This window comes from Curcuma longa, chromosome 20, assembly GCF_044706935.1.
Source record: "Curcuma longa cultivar G26 ecotype Majalengka, Jawa Barat chromosome 20, ITB_CL_G26_1.1, whole genome shotgun sequence".
NCBI lineage: Eukaryota > Viridiplantae > Streptophyta > Magnoliopsida > Zingiberales > Zingiberaceae > Curcuma > Curcuma longa.
The window spans coordinates 4,157,745-4,176,934 of NC_133880.1; the positions used below are offsets into that span (position 1 = coordinate 4,157,745).

General features: G+C 39.3%; 2 protein-coding genes and 1 pseudogene across 2 annotated transcripts; 2 read left to right on the forward strand and 1 right to left on the reverse strand.

Annotated features, from left to right (window-relative positions):
- The first annotated feature begins 34 nt into the window (after window positions 1–34).
- LOC141813596 (uncharacterized) lies at window positions 35–1,259 on the forward strand (annotated as a pseudogene).
- Window positions 1,260–4,346: 3,087 nt separating this feature from the next.
- Window positions 4,347–5,307, forward strand: LOC141812914 (uncharacterized). Its single transcript, XM_074700864.1, has 3 exons — window positions 4,347–4,494; window positions 4,591–4,660; window positions 4,740–5,307. The coding sequence occupies exons 1-3, from the start codon at window positions 4,347–4,349 to the stop codon at window positions 5,254–5,256; spliced, it is 735 nt and encodes a 244-aa protein (XP_074556965.1). The 3' UTR covers window positions 5,257–5,307.
- A 776-nt stretch (window positions 5,308–6,083) lies between these two features.
- On the reverse strand, window positions 6,084–18,606 carry LOC141813385 (uncharacterized). Its single transcript, XM_074701345.1, has 20 exons — window positions 17,275–18,606; window positions 16,928–17,131; window positions 14,940–15,044; window positions 14,774–14,839; window positions 14,528–14,692; window positions 12,143–12,217; window positions 11,897–12,051; window positions 11,442–11,577; window positions 11,279–11,348; window positions 11,065–11,192; window positions 10,934–10,990; window positions 9,392–9,577; window positions 9,182–9,274; window positions 8,276–8,361; window positions 8,127–8,193; window positions 7,940–8,006; window positions 7,713–7,849; window positions 7,020–7,111; window positions 6,851–6,917; window positions 6,084–6,567 (listed from the first exon to the last, which is right to left on the reverse strand). The coding sequence occupies exons 1-20, from the start codon at window positions 18,511–18,513 to the stop codon at window positions 6,403–6,405; spliced, it is 3,360 nt and encodes a 1,119-aa protein (XP_074557446.1). The 5' UTR covers window positions 18,514–18,606; the 3' UTR covers window positions 6,084–6,402.
- Window positions 18,607–19,190: the final 584 nt, after the last annotated feature.

Genomic DNA, 19,190 nt, shown 5'->3' on the forward strand with positions numbered 1-19,190 from the left:
TCTGATTAATTTTGAAGATGGATGGTCAAATTCTATGGATGTAAATTGAGAAATGCATAAGTCCTTGAGGTATAGTTGAATTGATTACGATAGAACAGAGTTGTTAAAGTGGACAAGGATTGAATCTTAATAAAGTTGAGACAATATCTTTGTCAACTATAATTTTTTTTTGATTTATCGTGGGGTTCTTCTCACATTTGATTGTGAAACTAATTATATGAAACTGCTGAGACAATGAATTCTATCTCTTGTTAAAGAGAAATATTTAAGGTTCAACATTAGAACAAAAAGATCTGCAACGACTCAGTGAAGTTCAATAAAATCCAACTTGACCAAACTCTCCCTCTTACTCCGTTTCCGAATGGTGTTCCTAGTCTTACTGTGTTTTTGTATTCCGCAGTCAAAGCATCAGCTTTCCTCCCTTCCGTCCCAAATCCGTCGGGTTTCTGCTTCCCCATCGCCATGTCCTCCTCCTCCTCCTCCTCCTCCTCCTCATCCTCCATCTTCCTCTCCTCTTCCCTTACTTCCTATCCGCGTCGCCGGCCTTCCAATCGCCGGCCTCGCCTTCCAACAGCTCCACCGTCTACGACCTCCTCCAGGAGTACAACCTCCCTCCCGGCATCCTCCCCGACACCGTAAAGTCTTTCTCCGTCGATTCCAACGGCTACTTCGTCATCGATCTCTACGGCGAGTGCTACGTCGACTTCGAGTACGTCGTCTACTACGCCCCGCGCGTGTCTGGCTTCCTCGGCTACGGCTCCGTCTCCAACCTCGAGGGTGTTCAGATCCGGAGCTACCTCATCTGGTACGGCGTCAGCTCCATCAGGGTCGACCTCCCCTACTCCGATTTCGTCTACATCCAGTTCGGCTGGGTCACTCGGAAGCTCGGCATCGATCAGTTCCAGCACATACACTCTTGCAGAGGGAATCTCTCTCTGTTTCAGCGCGCCAAGGAGGCTGTCCGTTCAGCGTTCGAGGTAATGGCACTGTGTAGTTTCTGCGTTTACAGTCGGTTTAGATTTTTTATTTTTTGCTTTAGTCCATGAGTCAGAGAGACTTTCCAAGTAGCCAAGATTGCAGGGAGAGATTAAAAGAGCTTATTTTATCCTTGCTTTATAGAGAAACTAAAAAGAATCCATCTGGGCTTCATTGATTCAATGTTCGAGAGAGAGAGAAATAGTTAAGCCTAGTAGTTTTTTCAATGTTCCTTTTGTTGAATCAAATTGTAGAAAACAATGAGAGACAAAAGTGATCGATGAAATTGTGAAGTTTTTGTCCCCTTAAATATTGATGGCTTTTCCATCTTATAAACGGTGGTGCATACTTCTCGCAACAAATGAAGGATGACTTTCTCTACCAACACACGAATGGGAGACTACGTTGGTGTGCCACACACATACAATTTTGAGGATGAAGATTTTTTTTTAAAAAAAATTGTGTAGCATCTTTCATCTCCTAATATTTATTTATTGTGAAATACATTCTAATATTAAAAAAGAATTTGTCATTGATCATTGCACAAATATACAATTTCTATATGTACTTATAAAAGAATATTTGTACTATTATGAAGTAGTCAACAAACACTTGACCTACTACTCATCAATCATTAACAATATTAGAATTTCTTCATTGATAATTTTAACTAAATGGAATCTAAAGCAAAATAATATTTGTTCTCTGATGCTAAATTATATATTTATATATATATATATATATATATATATATATATATATATATAGAAATTTGATCCCCTGCGCTCCGTTATCCTGCGCTCCCCGTGCGCGACGCAATCAACACCGTCCGTTTCTCCGATCGACGCACAGTGTTTCTCCTCGGACGTTTGCTCCTTCACCGCAGCTGTTCACCGGCGTCCGGCCATCTCCGGCCACCGGACCGGCACCGATGGATGCGCAACTCACCGGCGCCGGGTCCGGTGGTCGGATTCCGGCCAAATTCGGCCTGAATCCGGCCGAATTTCGGCCGGAATCGGCCAACAGCTACTGTTGGCCGATTCCGGCCGAAATCGGCCGGATTCCGACCGAATCACGGCCGGAGACCGGCCGCGGTCGACGCGCCCGGCGCGTCGACCGCGGCCGGTCTCCGGCCGTGATTCGGCCGGAATCCGGCCGATTTCCGCTGAAATCGGCCAACAGCCGTTCTGTCGCGTTTCTGGCCGGCGGCCCCGGCCGGAGCGCCAGCGAGATGGCTTTCCAACGCATCCGGTCCGGCGGCCGTCGGTGACCGGACGGCGGCGCGACGGCGGTGGAAACGGCGGTGGGTCGGAGCGGTGCGCAGGTGTCGCGTACGGTGGTTCGCGCAGGAGATCAGGACTCTATATATATATATATATATATATATATATATATATATATATATATATATATATATATATATATATATAGAGGATTTTGATATTGGGCACCATCCATGAGCACCACCGTGAGTAGCAAATGTATTTTTTTTTAGGATTTAGATTTTAAGATTTAAGATTTAGGATTTAATTTAAGTGAAAATATAAAATAAAAAAAAATATTTAAGTGCTCATGATGGTGTTTACGGATGGTGTCTAACCTAATATTCCTCTCTCTATATAATTTTAATAGACATAAAAATAAAATATTTTTTATATTATATATATATAGTATTAAGAGCTTGGTTAGATGAATAATTCTATTTGGCTTTTCATCCATTGTAACCTTTCATAACCTTCAAAGCTACCCTAATTAAAATATATATAATAATTCAATCCCTTCTAAAATACTCAACCTTCGTATAATTACTTGTCAACTACATCATTACCATAATATATAGAGATATTTATCGTATTAATTAGTAGCACTTCCAAAAATAATCATCACATGAATCCCATTTATGATTGGATTAAGAGGCATAGATTTCATACGAAATATAATAATATTTAAGGGTAACAAAATTTTAAACAAGAGGCTGATCTCACTCCCCCACCAATTCAATTTTTGCTTCCCCAATTATTTATTGTCAGTCCTCTTGTTCTTCCCCAAAATAAGTATTTATTAAAATATATGCAGGCAGTCGTAGAATATTAAACAATTCCTCTATTGTGAGGCCTGCTCGATCTCTATAAAAAAAATAATAAAATTAATTTTAAATTTGTTTAATATTGGTGTTCATTTGCACGCGTGAGCCGGCATAAATATACATGGCAAGCCGTCACTTTTAAACATTTAATGGCTTTTTTACAACGAATTTAAATTTAAATTATTAGAATTATAATTCAATTTTATTTGAATTGAGGTTTGAACAACTCAAGAGGAATTTGATATTATATATATATATATATAGAGAAATGATATCCTGCGCGACTCGTACTGCACGATCCCGTGAGCGACACCACTGATCCACCGCCATTGCCATCGCCCTCGCCGCGCCATCTGACAACCGTCGGTCGCCGGCCCGGGCGCGATCGACGCCACGCTTGTCAGCGTCGGATTTCGGTCGGATTGTAGCGGAAATTTGGCGCAATTTGGCTGGAACGCGGCTGGCAATGGCGCGCGTCGGATTTCAGTCAAATCGCGGGCGACGCTAGTCCTTCCTCAACCGGTCTTCGACTGCGATTTAATCGGAATCCGGTGCAATTTGGTCGGAAACGCGGCCGGCCGAAGCGCCGGCAAGCGGCGCGTCGATCGCGCTCGGGCCGACGGCCGATGGTTGTCGGACGACGCAGTGAGAGCGGCGGCAGTGGCGGTGGGTCAGTGGTGTCATTCATGGGGTCGCGCAACACCGATTCTTCCTCGGCCGGTCTCTGGCCGCGATTTGGTCGGAATCTGATCGCGATTTGGTCAGAAATCGACGCGTGCTATTGTCGGCCGACGGCGTTTCCGGCCAAATTGCGCCGGATTCTGGCCACAATCCAGTCGAAACCCGTCGGCCACAATCCAGCCGGAATCTGATGCTGGCCGACGCGCTAGTGAGCGGCGTGTCAATCGCGCCCGAGCCAACGGCCGGCGGTAGCCGGACGACGCGGCGAGGGCGGTGACAATGGTGGGGGTCAGAGCGGAACATTGTGCATTCTCACATTTAGATTGTCAGATTTGGCGCGCGATCGTATGATGGACGGTGGATCACATGACGCTCACAAGGGAGTCACGCAGGATATATATATATATTCATTATTATTCATTATTATTCGATTGGGTTTACCGTCTTTAATTTCTAATTTAAGATGATAATTGAACCGTTGCCGGATGAACCGTTGACAGGTCTGCCGGTTAGTCTCGACCGGGTTCACGAGGACCGTTGCGGTCGGTCAATTCGATATATGCGGGCATGTTGTTGTCCGGATGCGGTCTGAGACTTGTGTGTCATGGAGGCGACATCCAAGTTTAATGGGGGAGGAGGAGAGGTGAGGACCGTCAACGTGGTCTACTTCCTCAGCCGCCACAGCGGCCGGATCGAGCACCCGCACCTTCTCCGAATTCATCGTCTCCGGCGAGATCGCGTCTACCTTCGTGGTAATCATTCTTTGTTTTTAGAAATGTATATGATTCTCTGTTATTTTGTTTTCTGGTGTTGCGTTGTGATATAAAGCAGAGGTTGGATTGGGACAGATGTGAAGAGATGGCTGTCGGAATTCAGAGGGAAGGATTTGCCGGAGACCTTCACTTGGTCCTACAAGAGGTACTCGTGATCGCCGTAGCGCCGTCGCAGAAGGCAGTGGCGGAGGACTTACTTTTGTTTGACTTGTGTATGATCTCAGGCGGTACAGAGGGGCCTACGTGTGGCAGGACGTGATGGACGGCGACCTGCTCACGCCCTTCTCCGACAACGAGTACGTCCTCAAGGGCTCCGAGATCGCGAATCACCCGGGCGATGAGAAGGCGGCGGCGCCGCCGGCGGCGAAGGCGAAGATATCCGCCGAGGAGGCGGTCGGCGATGAGACTCTGCAGATGGCACCGGCGGCGGAGGCGGACGGCGAGGAGGTATCAAAGTTTCAGATTGGAAATGATGAGCCGAAGATTGAGAAGGAGGAGGAGGATAAGAGATTGGAAGTATCAGCCATTGTTGAGCACGGCGACGAGAATGGAGATCATGTGAACGAAGGCTGCGGCGGCCATAACAACTCCGGCAACAAGCCTGATAAGAGGGCAACGTCGCGAGTGCTGCGTAATATCCTGAGGTGCAAGTCTTCGGTGAAGACGAAGGACGAGGGACTACGGGCGGCGGTTCGCCGGCGGGAGAAGGAGCAACACGCCGGCGGGCGGCGACAAGGATGATACGACGTCGAGGTGGGCGATCGCATGTCGCCTATATCGATCTTGCGACTGTTGTGTGCGTTAAGTTTAACATCATGATCAATAATTAATGAACGACGAGAATTGTTTTCACCGATTAGGCGAATGAAAGCTATAAATTTTATCTGAATTATTTGGATTGGATTGGATTGTGTTTCATACTTCCTCTATTTACTTGTTATGTAAAAGGTATTGGTGCTAGGATAAATAATACAAGACATTGAATACATTATTTTTATTTTTCGTTTTACAGTTGCAATTTATTCATTGCAATTTAACCAAAACATTGATGGAGCATTGAATGTTGATTGACCAACAAGAGTTTGAATCCCAACAGACAAGCATCCTTTGAATCCTCATTTAAAGAAAAATATCTGGGGATCGAATCTTCAATTCTTGATTTGACACCATTGCCCCAGTGACAAAACTGTAATAGATAAACTTTTTATAGTAACCGACCCCACTGCCGAAACGGCCTTATATCAGAAAACCTCCTAAGAGATTTTTTTAAAGTACGATACCACTATATTGATAAGAGCATACTACCAAACAGCATCTCAGTCAACAAATACAATTGCAATTTCTCGCATAACACCTTAATCAATAAATACATATTGCTAAAAGGATTCAAACCCGAAATCTCAAATAACTCATATCTCCATATTTACCAATTGAGATAAAGGCATCAACATTCAATCCACATTGAGATCACTTTATCGTATCGCTCTGCCAATTATTACATATGATTTTCAACACATTGAGAAAAATAACATTGGAATATATAGTGGAAATGCAGCATGCAGAACATATTGGCCAAGCCCCCTTTCCATTCCATTATGACCCAAAAAAAAGAATCCAGCAAAATACAATGTTTCTCGACCCTTTCTTCACAATCTACACCTCAGGCAACAAATAAAATATATAACTGTCATTTTGTACACCAACGCCACCAAAATTACAAATTTCTCTCGCAGACCAAAAGCAACCCGATCGAACGAACAATGCCCCCACAATTTTAATAAACTTGACAAGTGGACATAAAGAATGCTATGCAATAGCGACAATGTTGCAAACTGGGAAACACATGCTGAGACAAAGAAAAGAGGAGATACAAGCAATGGCAATGGCTTACGATGATAATACAGATTGCAAAGCAAGCTGTTGCTGAGGCTGCAGGGTAGACCAGGTAGAGGCGAGGACAGCGGGTGGGAGTGTTTGTTGAATCTGTCTCAAGAGACTTATGATTCTATTAACAGTCTGTTCCGAAGCCAGATCCTTCCCCCCGCATAGAACCTAGAGAAACAAAAGAAAACATCTCCAAGTCATGAATTGAGCCAGCATCATCAAATTGCCACTAAAAGCAGTACAGAAAGCCTTTGGCGATCTTAGTTTATAGCTAGAGATATTGTGTTTGCATGTTTTTGCTTAACTATACACTGCGGCTGCATTTGACAATTTCACAGTGGAACCGATAGAATGAGAATGGAATGCAAGGATAATTGTAGTGTACAATCTCAAATAGACGAGCCTCAAGGTTTAATATAATTTTTGTAGTATCAACAAGAGATCCACACACCTCTGCAAACACCGCAACTAGTTTAGGAATTTGCTGATTGTTAGGACCCAAAAGATCCCTATCTGACCTGTTAACAAAACCCATGGATCAATATTCAATCTCATACACGAAGATAAAGAATCAAAAGACATGGACAAATACATATCTACATGGACAGGTCATGATGTACCTTTCGACCATCGAACAGAGTTGTTCATGAACAATTTTGGCCTCAATTAAATCATTCTTTATTGGCAAGCAGCCCAACCAAGCAGGAACAACCTGACAAATATGCAGCAGATATATCATGTAGAAAATTTTATAATTTCAGAATGCCCTTTTCAAAGAAAGGGAAGGGCACAAGTTGCAATGATTATAAGATAGCTGCCAACTCAGATAAATGGTGATGATGGAAAAGGTTACATTCAGCAGTACAAGAATAATATAAGGTAACAGAAAATTAATAGAAAAAACTTTAAAATGGCAAATAGAAAAACGGTGCAAATTATAATAAATAATCTTTCAGAAAAATATGCTCAGAAGTTCAAAGCAGAATTATGTTGTGAACTCTATCTAAGATTGTGCTTGTTTGATATTAGGAAAACGTTAAAGATTTAGCAATACTCAGATAAACTGAATAAAACAAATGTCTAATATGTCATTGGTTAGCCTAAATAATATCATTCATTAGCTACCAAATAATATCATAATGTGAATGCTTTAGCATATTAATTTAGCTAATGCCAAAACAAAAAAGGGGAACACAGTTATAAACAAAAGGAATGAGAAATATTTTATCAAGTCTTGAAACAGCAAATTTACAATCACCAAAGCACAAAAAACACAAACAAAATTGAAAAGATAACCAAGACAAACAATTCACCTTAGCTGCATCAATAGCATCACGATGGAATTGGCATATTTTGCCAAGTGCTGAAACAGCATTATCATATGCCATTACATTGTCTGATTGCAATGCATCCGGATGTCCGATCACATTATTCAAACTAGAGAGAGCCTCTGTGTACAAGAAAACATCAGACAAATTGTTATCAGCCACAACTCAGAGGATTTAACTTATATGTAATAGCATCTTATATGCAAAGCTACCTCCAACCAAAGGCCGAAACACTGATCCGCCAAATTCAGCACAAACACCAACACCATAAACAGCAGCCTGAAAATAATTACTTATATAAGTAACATCTCTATTCCCATAAAGTTATGTGCATATTTGCTGAAAGCATAGCAAGAGCACAAGTATATATCGTAGGAAAGAGGAAGGATCTATCCTAACCTGCCTAACATCTGCATTATCATCATTGCATGCTTCTAATAGGAAAGGAAGGTAGGTATCATAGTATCTGTCAAATTGAAAAACTGTTATTCAATATTTGTGCTGTTCAAAAACAAGCATGAAGACAAAGGATTGAGTGAAAATCATGCCTACGAGCTGCTTCCTGGCATTGTTCTGCAACATCATCAAAAATGCAAATAGCAATCCTTCTCTCCTCAGGTGTTTTATCCTTTCCCTGCACGCAAGACAATGGATGAACATGCTAAACTAGAATATAGAGTAAATGAATTAGTATGCTGAGCAGAGGAACCAGTTGACAGTAGTCCAACAGCATCATAAGACAAAGCAAGAAAAATCAGGTAATTGTGCTATGAGATCATGGCAAAATAAAAGAAAAATAAACCTTCCAATGAGCAACAACAATATGCAAATAGATGAATTAGCATAACAGAACTTGTTGTTGGTAATCCGAAAACATCATAAAATGAAAAAAAAAACGAAAGAGGTTAAATTATCTATCATTATGACATCATAACAATATAAACATTCAAATGAGCAAATGATGTGCATAAAGGTGTATCTAAGGATACATAAATTTTAAGCAATGTGTTGAAATAAATATGTTGAAACTTTACAGAGATTTAGCTAAACAAAGGAAAGTACATTATCAGACAGCATATTAGTTCATGAATCAAAGATTAGGATAAGCTAAATTATTACAATATTGTATTAGAAATACATATTAGTCAAAAAAAAAAAAAAAACTTCTTGCTCTTAGCCATACTGTTCATGTTTTGGTGATTTCCAAAATATATATGCTTCATTCTACTTCAACCAGATCATGAGGTTTAACAGGAAAAATAAACTACTGCAGTAAAAAAATGCCTATCATCCAGAAGGAAAGATTACAATAATAAAAATTTCAAAACCAACTGCCTTCAAAATCAAGAACATTATAGCTATCTATGGAAATTATTGTCATCAGCACAGGTATTGGAGTAGTAGATAACAGTGGCAAAAATAGACTATATCTTGAACAAGTTATCAAAACATACCAGCATTGGAGTAATATAAAGAGAGAGCTCGTCAAAGAACGGAAGGAAAGATGCCTTGAAGGTCTTAATCAGAGTTCCAAGGCAATCCCCAATCTGAATTGGAATAACCAGAGAAGATGACAATACAAAATTACTTTAAATGTGTCACTTTGAATCAAAAGAATCTTGCAACAAATCCACAAAGTGGCATTTTTTTAACTGCATTAATACCTGATCAAAGACTTCTTCCTCCTGCTCATTTTCTTCCTTGAGGATTTCCTCTTCCTCAGCATCAAAATCCTCAGCTTTCGTCCTTTCGGCTCTTTCTTTTTTCCTGGCTGCACTGGCAGTTATCACATGCTTTATTTGATCAACTATGCTTTTAACCTGGTCTTCACTAAGAAGTGACCCACTTAACTGCATATGAACAAAAATCAAAAGGAACACTAATTTAGCATTGATTATTACATGTATAAACACATGGAAACCTAGCAACATTTTAACCAACAATCAAAAGCAGTATTTGGGCAGGCCATTATAAAGGCACATATGCAGCAAATTACTTAGAAAGATATTTAACAGTAATTATATTCAGGATAATTACAATAAAAGGTCCATAATAATTTACTCTTATCACACATAATACTTGCCAAAATACACATACCTTTAATCAAGTAAAACTAGATCCATGATCTTCTGGTCATCTACTCTTGTTCTTTATCTGGTCTAACTTAGATATTTTACATGGGTTGAGAAAACAAAAAGAAACTAGCTTGATATTGCTGGTATACCAATAAACGAACTTGGCATAAGACATACAAACCTCGAGGAGAGAGAGAGAGAGAGAGAGAGAGAGAGAGAGAGAGTGAGATGATAATTTTCAGAGCTTAATATATTTACTGTTAGATTGGATTTTTCACTCTCCTCTAGTCTATCTCTATTTTTTAAAGCTGTGGAAGTTTCTAAAGGTATTTCCAAAATGAGATTTTTGCATTTCATATCACCAACCCTTCACTAAGGATGGCATCAGGACTTGAAAGTTGTAAGTGATGTGAAAAGACATGGCAATCCTACATCTTTTACTATGCTAAATAGCATCTTGACAATAAACCCAAATCCAAGTAACTAGAATCAACACATCTCTCTAATAAATCAGGAATTACAAAGGAAATATATACAGTAGAAAACTGATAAGCAAACAGAAAGACATGTTCTTTCAGCTACACTATAGACATTAGCAAGTTGATCAAATGTCGATGCTTTATATACTACATAACTCTAGTAACATTGGTCTATTACACAAATTTTGAAAGAAAAAAAAAATGTAGGTATGGGATGAGTTAGGAAAAAAAGCCTACAATTTGCATTATGTGGAATGTTCATGGTTTCAAATAACAATCCTTATAAATGACAAGGAAACACAGATTTTATTCAACTGAAAATGCGGAGAAAATAGTAATTTTTTTGCCTTTTTACACATTCATCCTATTGAACAGATGCAACATATGCAGTTGTATGCTAAAAGCAAGATAGGCTTGGTTAAAACAATTTTAGTATGCCTCTTCTACTGGAATTCATTGTGAATATCAGTTTGCTATATTGAACTTTATGATTGTCCTCATTTGCTTGTATTCAAGCCTTTAGGCGGCTTTGCCTTCAATGTTCCTAAATGCCTTTGTAAAGTTATAAGGAAAAGCATGAGGTGATATTCCAAGGGGCCTACTGTTTCTCCTCATTGAATAAATGATAATAATCTTCGTTGCTAGAATGTACCTGCATGCACTCATTCAGTGAATCCAGCATGCTTGCACAGATTTCTGTTTCTGGTTCCTGCAATAAGAGCATCATAGCAACAGATATCAATAACTAGACACATTAAAAGACAACCATATCCTTAGAATAACCTTCTGCAATGCTTCAACAAGAGCTGGAATTATGTAGTCTGATAATTGCTTAACATATGATTCATCACGGCCTTGAGCTTGCCCCTTTTCAACAGCTAGTTTTGCAGATCGGAGTAATTCCGGCATAGCTAGAGAAAAGTAGAATGTATGTGTACAACCCTTGATAATTTTAACCTTGAAAAAAAAAACATGAAAAAGAGATACAAACAGGTACCTGCAACAGCAGCCTTCCTTACTTCTTCATGGAAATAGAATTTAAGTAGAGGTACCAGTGTAGGAGCAACCTACATTCAGTTTGGATTTTAGAATTAGCTCACGAGCAGTGCAATTCCATAATCAACTTTTAATAGAAATGATAAATGGGGATCAAAATTGACCTGATCAATCCATGGATAGAAGCCCTCTTTTAGCTCATCAGCATAGCAGCAAAGCATGTTACAAGCAGTGGCTTTCTCCTCCAATACACTTGTCCGGATTCCTATCCTTTTATCTCCAAGCGTAATGGTTTCAACACTGCAAGCAAATATAGCAGTGAGAATAATCAAAGTATTATATGAAGGCAACAGACCATTCTAATGAAGGTTCGATTCATAAAATTCTCCTATCTGCTTCAAAGAGTTAAGCTCTGTAAAGCTATGCAAAATTAGTCATTGAAATGAAGGTTTGGCTCATAAAGTTATCCTCTCTGTGTCAAGGAGTGAAGCTCCATAAAATTAGTGGAGACCGTGTGCATTTCATCCTTAATATACCCAAATTCACAGAAGTTTAGTGGATTGAGTGATCCATAAGCAAGCATGAAAGCAAATGATAATATGTTTTGAGTGAAACAAACCTTTCATCATCTGAATCTTCTATGTCATCATCTGAACCTGCAGATGTGATAGTTACATCTGGTTTCAGCTGGGCAGATTGAAGCAATGGGGGCATAACAACATTCATGTATGGCAGAAAATCCTGTCCTAGGCATTTGCATAACCTGGCCCATGCCTATTTAAAAAATATATACAAAAACATTTAAAATAAAAGTTAGCTATGGCCATATCATTCCTGATATTGATCTATGGGAGCTCAAGTACACCTGAAGCATATAGCTTGTAGTAGGATCATCCGTCTCCATTTGTGATCCTTGCAATGCCATCAAAACTTCCATTACCTAGCATTACAGTAATAAGCAAATATAATATATATATATATAGTGAGAAATTAAAAGACCATAAGAAATTTGCTTCAGAAGAACTGCAGATAAACAGATACAAGATAATAAAAAGCATACAACAGTGATATATGATCGAGTCACTGCATAAATATAATCTGGAATGGAGTAGTATATGCTCCGTAATTTGACAAGAATTAGTACCACCATGTGTTAGAAAATATAAGTATACATTATTATATTAAAAATTCATATTAATCAAACTAAGCAATCAATATAAAAAAAGTATACAATAATATACATATGCCAATAAATAATTATGTTAGTCATCCAAAGCAACTCATGATTCGATAAAAAATATTTTACATATGGATTTGAGCAGCAAATTTTACACGCACCATGTAACATTAAAAGAAAACTGTCAGCTAGCTGATGCAATCTCAAAAGAAAATTAGATGTACTCCTAGCGAGGAGGAACTCATTCTCCTTCCAATCAAACATAAATACAGGGAAAGCTTACCGGCTTTCCTCAAACACGATGAAGAAAATAGATTTATGGATGAAATAATTTAAAACAATGGCAAATAGAATTTTAGCAAAGTAGAGAATTGGCAATTGATGGGAGCTCCATGAGTGTAGTTCCTACCAGGGCAAGTGCAGGGCCAAGTACTGAGAGAAGGGGGAAGTTAATAGGGAGAGTATGGAAATTAATCTCTCATTTTTGTTGTTTTCTTGGAGAGATAGAAATCATGGTTTCTTTCAAGTGTCACACCCTTACTTTCCCTACCCCTATTTCATTTTCTTCCTCCTTCCACATTAGTGATTCATACTAACATGTTCCTCTTCAGGTGAGCATTTTAAAAGTAATCCAGACAAATTACTTATTCGACTCAAGTGACTAATAAGATGGAAACATTAGGATTTAAAAAAATCAGAATACCCTCTTCCCACAACTCAACCTCACAGAACAATGCAGGAAATTCACAGAACAGCACCAACCATCGACTCCCTCCTACTTGAAATCGCTGTTTTGATCATCTTTTCCTACCTTTTCTTCTTCTTTACAGGATATCTTCATGTATGTTCTTTTGTAAGCATCTCATATAATGGCAACTTAATGCTCTTTTAATCTCACTCCTCTTCTGCAAATTTTCTTTTGGAGTTTTTTCTACAGAGTGCAGATTTCTTCCTCCTTGCAAGGAGATATCGTCTATCATCTTCTCCATCAACTCCTCTTTGATGGTTACAGAGTACAGATTACTTTCTCCATGCAAGGAAATATCCTCTATCTTCTTCTCCATCATCTCCTCTTCCCCATTTCTCTTCCTTTAATCACAGTGTATCGTCTTCTAATATGTGCAAAAGTCTTCACAGATTTCTCTTCTAGCTGCAAAGTGCAAAATTTTACTTCCTCACAAAGAGGAATTCTCTATCTTCTTTGCTATCATCCTTTTAACTTGTCTCTTTAAACCCTTTAACTATTTATAGCTAGTTTGATTGTTATGTACTTGTATGTTTTGTTATGTAATGTGTTTTCTAGCAGTGAAAGATGATGAATTCTGTGTTATGTTTACTTTATCATTTGTTACTTGTAATTGTGAACATGCTTATACTTTGTTCAACCAATAGACTTTGTTGCATAGATATGTTACTCATACTTAGTGTTTATATCAATTTAACAATTAATATTTTTGGATGCCAAACACATGCCTACACATACAGCATATGTGTATGCTGTGAGCTGATCGATTGCTGTCTGAAACTGTCTTTTAGAACCTCATATGTTACAATATCTACATGCATATGCAAACAATATATACATATATTCATAAAATTGAAACTAATTGCAGTTGAACTATGTTATCAATTTTACAAATATAAATAGTTTCAATTTACAGAATTCAATGCAGCTGAAGAGTTAATAAAACCCTTTCATCAAGAGTTATTAACAACCTTTAATTACTGAGAGATTCAGGCTTTGATCTTTATTCTCAAACTAAAATTTAGATAGTGATAAGTGAATTGATAAATATATATTATATATATTTATTTACACAAGCATACTCTTGATGAAATTTTCATGCTGAAATTAAAGTGGCAATCACATGCTTCCACAATTTAAAACAAATGGCCTTAACACTTTCGTTCACTCAAGGAATTAACTCAATTTCTCATATTAAAAGTAGTAGTAGGATTATAAACAACTTTATGTAAAGGATAGAGTATATAATACTCTTTGTCATAGAATGATCTAACTTTAATGTTAGCCAAAATAAGAACATCCAAAATGGATAAATAATGTGATCATACCTGTTTAGCATCATCCCTGAACTTTTCTTTGCCCACTGCCATTCCCACCAAACTTATGCACTCCATTGATTTTGCACGAAGCATTCTGTTTGATTTATTAGTTGCATTCATCAATATCACTTTGAGGTAAGGCATAACGGCATCATAGTACTTCTGAAATTGTTCCTGCATTGTGATTTAACATTTGATTTAGTATGGTCAAAGCAATATAATAAAAAGCTTCACACAAGTGTCTATGACAAATACTTGTGATGAATCTGCCACTGAAGCTAAAGCTGTTAAAGCTCCTTCTTGAACCATCTGCTTCCCATTCTGATAAAAAAATTGCATTCACATTTATTTACAAATTACCAACCAAAAGCTAAGCAGGCATACAAAGTTAATGAGATCAATTCACAAATTGTTGATATACCTGTAGCAGAACAAGTAACTTCCCTACAATTCCATCCAGGTAAGGCATCAAAATATCAGGAGTGCAATTTTCACAGAAATTCAGAACAGCTGAAGATGCATGAGCCTGCAAATCAATCAATAGAAATTGAGCAAGGATTGGAATATCTTTGTTTTCAGAAAAATCTAATAAGCATAATAAATTGATAATGACTCAACAATAATCAGCAGATAAGTCTAGAACTTTAGAGACCCATCAACCTATGAAATGAAAGACAAAAATTACAACCAACTTAATAATCAGTGAGAAACAGATGGCGAATTCCAACTAACAATAAAATATAAATGACTAATTCTGCCATCAAGCATAACTTGTACAACATACAAGTTAATTATATAACAAAATACCAAGGTATCAGCATAACACACAGCTAAATATGATACCAAATAAAAATTAGGCAAATATTAAATATCAGTACTTGAATAATAATAAATTGACTTTCAACTTGTAATTGTATCTGGAATTTCTATGTCCTTCTTTTCCTTCTTATGTTCACAATTTTCAGTTGTAGAAATTATTATCTTCAGTTCCAATCATAACAATCCAAACCCTTGATATTGATGATACTATTCTTTTGGGCCAACTGATCCCAATATGACGAATCCCACTGATCCATGGATGAAAAAAAATGGTTGACCTGATAAAGCCTAGTCAAATTGGATCAAAGCTGTATGACTGTTTTGGTTTTTACCAAAAATTGAGCAACATCATTAACCCTACCGAAGTATGCTGGTTTACCTTAAGAACTAATTGGAGCCAATTAGAATTCATGCAAAAATAAATTGCAATTTGAGTGAGAATCAATGCTTGTTTTAAAAATCAATTGAGATTTCACTTGACCAATTGATATTTTCTAAACATAAATTCTAATATCGATTAATCACACGACCCATGCATTTCCCTAATTATCCTCACTCTTTCTTCTGCAATATTTTCAAAATTTAGATATGAAAGCAAACAAGTATTTCAATAATTAATTCTGTGTTTCTCAGATAGCATTTTTTTTAAAAAATATTTGTGCTTAATTTCTATAAATTTTAGCTTGAAAATTATTTTCTGAAACAACTTTGATTATTGTTTAGATAGCTCAATTCACCATATTCTACAATAACCAACCTGAATCATAATTATTGAGCTTCTCAACTATTGTTGTACTAAATGACCTCTTAGGTGAGAAACAGATTCGTCTTGCAGAAAAAAGCAAACAAAAGTATCCAGAAAAACAAAATACAGCTCCATGCATACCTGGGCATATTTACAATTCTAATCAGATTCATGGACAATGATTGGAAAGACATGCGAAAGCTTCCTATTTAAGCAAATAATTATTTATGCTTATGACACTAACATTCAGGTGTACTGTATCATTGCAATACAGCTCTAATGATAAGGGGCACCTCGTGAGCCAGGCTTCTAGAGATGAGGCCTTTTGGCGAAGCCAAGTCAATTTTGGGTCACCAAACCCCGCAAACTGGTGAGAAGGTCCTATGAAGTAAAGGGAAGCATGTATGTTGTCACACTCCCTGCCTTCCAAGATGCCTAGAGAATGGGCCAGAAACAGCAGTGACAACCCAGGAATCAAGGTCATTAAGTTTTAGTAGAACTCCTTCTGTAGACATTCAAACACATTCTAGTGGTAGACATGCCCCTCCCATCACCATCCAGACACATTCTAGTAATTCAGTGAGATAAGTGCAACCATGGGTAGACATGCCCTATATTAATGCATAGCTAAACTATTTGCAGAGACCAACATAGGAAGGATAATAGAGGGAAAAGTTTTCCGCGCAATGTAATTATTGTTAAACAAGGACATAAGAGCAATCTATCATTGCACACCACAATGAAATCCTTATACAGACAATTTCTGTATCTACTTTAACTATGCTTGCATAAAGAAAATACGAGCTTAAAAACTTAATATGTTTAACACTATCCAAGATACTTGCCTGCACACGAGGATTCTGGAAATCATCCATCGCTGATGCCAATGCCGGAAGCACCCTCTGATGATATTGGACTTGCAAATCTGGCCCCAAATCTGTGGACAACTGTCCAATAGCATTAATTGCTGCCCAGCGAACACGAGGATGAGGATCTTGGAAGGAGCTTAGGACCATGGTCACCACTTGCTCCAGAATTTTTAACATCACCTGCACAATAAAGAATAAATCCAACTTTAGCACACTTAAACTATTGTTTTAACTGTGTTTTGACAAAATATAATGCTTCAACAAAAACAGCATTTCATGTTTTAACAAAAAGCAGATGAATCAATTAAAGATCACAGTACAACCTTTGAACAACCTTCAGCTATCTGTGCGAGAGCGATAAGAGCTGCATGGTGTTTCTGCCACTCAGGGGCAGCCAGGTAAGCTGGTAAGAGCTCCGAGGCTACTGGAACGATTGTGTTTCCACCAACTGCAATTGCAAGACGGTCAAGGCATTCCTGCGCAACGCCATAGTTGCTAGTTTCTCCAGCATCCTCATCCTGAACCTCAGCAGTGTGCCAAGCAGGATCATCCTCTAAATCAAGCAGCATTTTCATGAGCACAGCAAATAGTCTACTGAGAAACTGGGGGAGCTTCCGCATCATCCCAGGGGCTCGCTCCCTTGCTTCAGCAAGGGTGATAACAAACTCAATAGCCAGGTGGCGAGTACCCTCCTCAAGTCCATCTGCCTCGGCAATCTGCATCATGGCTCCAACAACATCACCAATCTGACGGCGAAGGAACCTTGGCTCTGCGCCTGCGAGTTCAACAAGGAGTTCGAGAGCCTCCTGAGCGGCAGCTTCGTGGCCAGAGTTGAGAGACTCAGTAAGGGTTCGCATCATGGCAGGGAGAAGGTCAGCTAGGCGGTTACGATCCGCAGCAGACTCCAGGGAAGTAACGAGGTTGACGGCAGCAGACAGTGCAGCAACGCGGACATCTGGATCGGAAGGGTGGGAGAGCGCGGCAAGGAGGAGGGAGTGGAGGGTGGCGAGGTGGGGCCCGATGAAGGAGGCGTCGTCAGCCAGGACATAGGCAATCTGGGAAAAGACGAGGAGGGCAGACTCCTGAAGGCGAGGGGAAGCGTCGGAGGCGGAGACCGCGTGGAAGAGGAATGGAAGAAGATCGGGCCAGGCCGACTCAGGGAGGAGGGAGACGGCGAGGGCGGAGATGGTGTCGGCGACCTTCTTGGCAGTGGAGCGGTCGGGCTCCTGGTGGAGGACGGCGAGGAGGAGGGACTTGAGGGAGGTCTGGGACGATGGGGAGAGGCGCGGCCAGAAGGGAGCATCGGAGTCGCGGTGAGTGAGGAGCTTGCGGAGGAGGACGGCGGACATGGCGCGGAAGTCAAGCGCGGGGGAGGAGTGGAGGACGGCGGCGAGCTTAAGGGTTAGGGCGTCCGGGTGCAGGTCGCGGCAGACGTTGAATAGGGACTCGGCGTGGGAGCGCTGCTCGTTGGAGGCGGACATCAACTGGCCGATCAGGGACTCGAAGGGGCCTGATTCCGCCGACCCGAGAATCACCGCGATCTGCTGCTGCTGCTGATCCATTCTTCCTCTGGTGCCTTCTTCCGACGGTGATGGTGCTGAAGCGGCGGCAGAAGAAGAAGACGAAGACGACGGCGACGAACGGCGGGCGGGGAGTTGATGCTCGCTCTCTCCTTCTCGGAGAAATAGCGAGGTTGTCGACCCTTTTATTGTTAGGGTTTTCAAGAAGTAAAATTAGTGGGTTGGAAACAACCGGATTAACAGTTAATCCGAGATTAATCGTGGGCTGGAACTTTTCGATTAGATTTTTTAAGTGGATCCTTACAATAAATAAATAAATAAATAATAATAATAAACAATTGCATTAAAAAGCTTAATTAAGGGAAAATTACAAGTGAGCCTTTTTTTATTATAAAAAAGATACCTATTATTGTGAAAATATCAAAAGGACTCTTTTATCCCCAAATTTCTTTATTCTCCCATTGCTCTTGTTACTTAGTGGAGCCCACATTTTTTAGATCACAACCATAAATCATAGACGATATAATTCATAATAGGATCGTAAAGTTATAACGGATTTAGATAAAAAAATGAATAAATTCTAGGAGATGAGAATATTAATTATTTGGATGAGTTTTCATGAGTGCTTTTTGATTTATTTTGATATAATTTTTATCGGATCGAGTTACTATTAATTGATTATAAAAGTTGGATACTTGATATTAATTTTAAAAAATAAT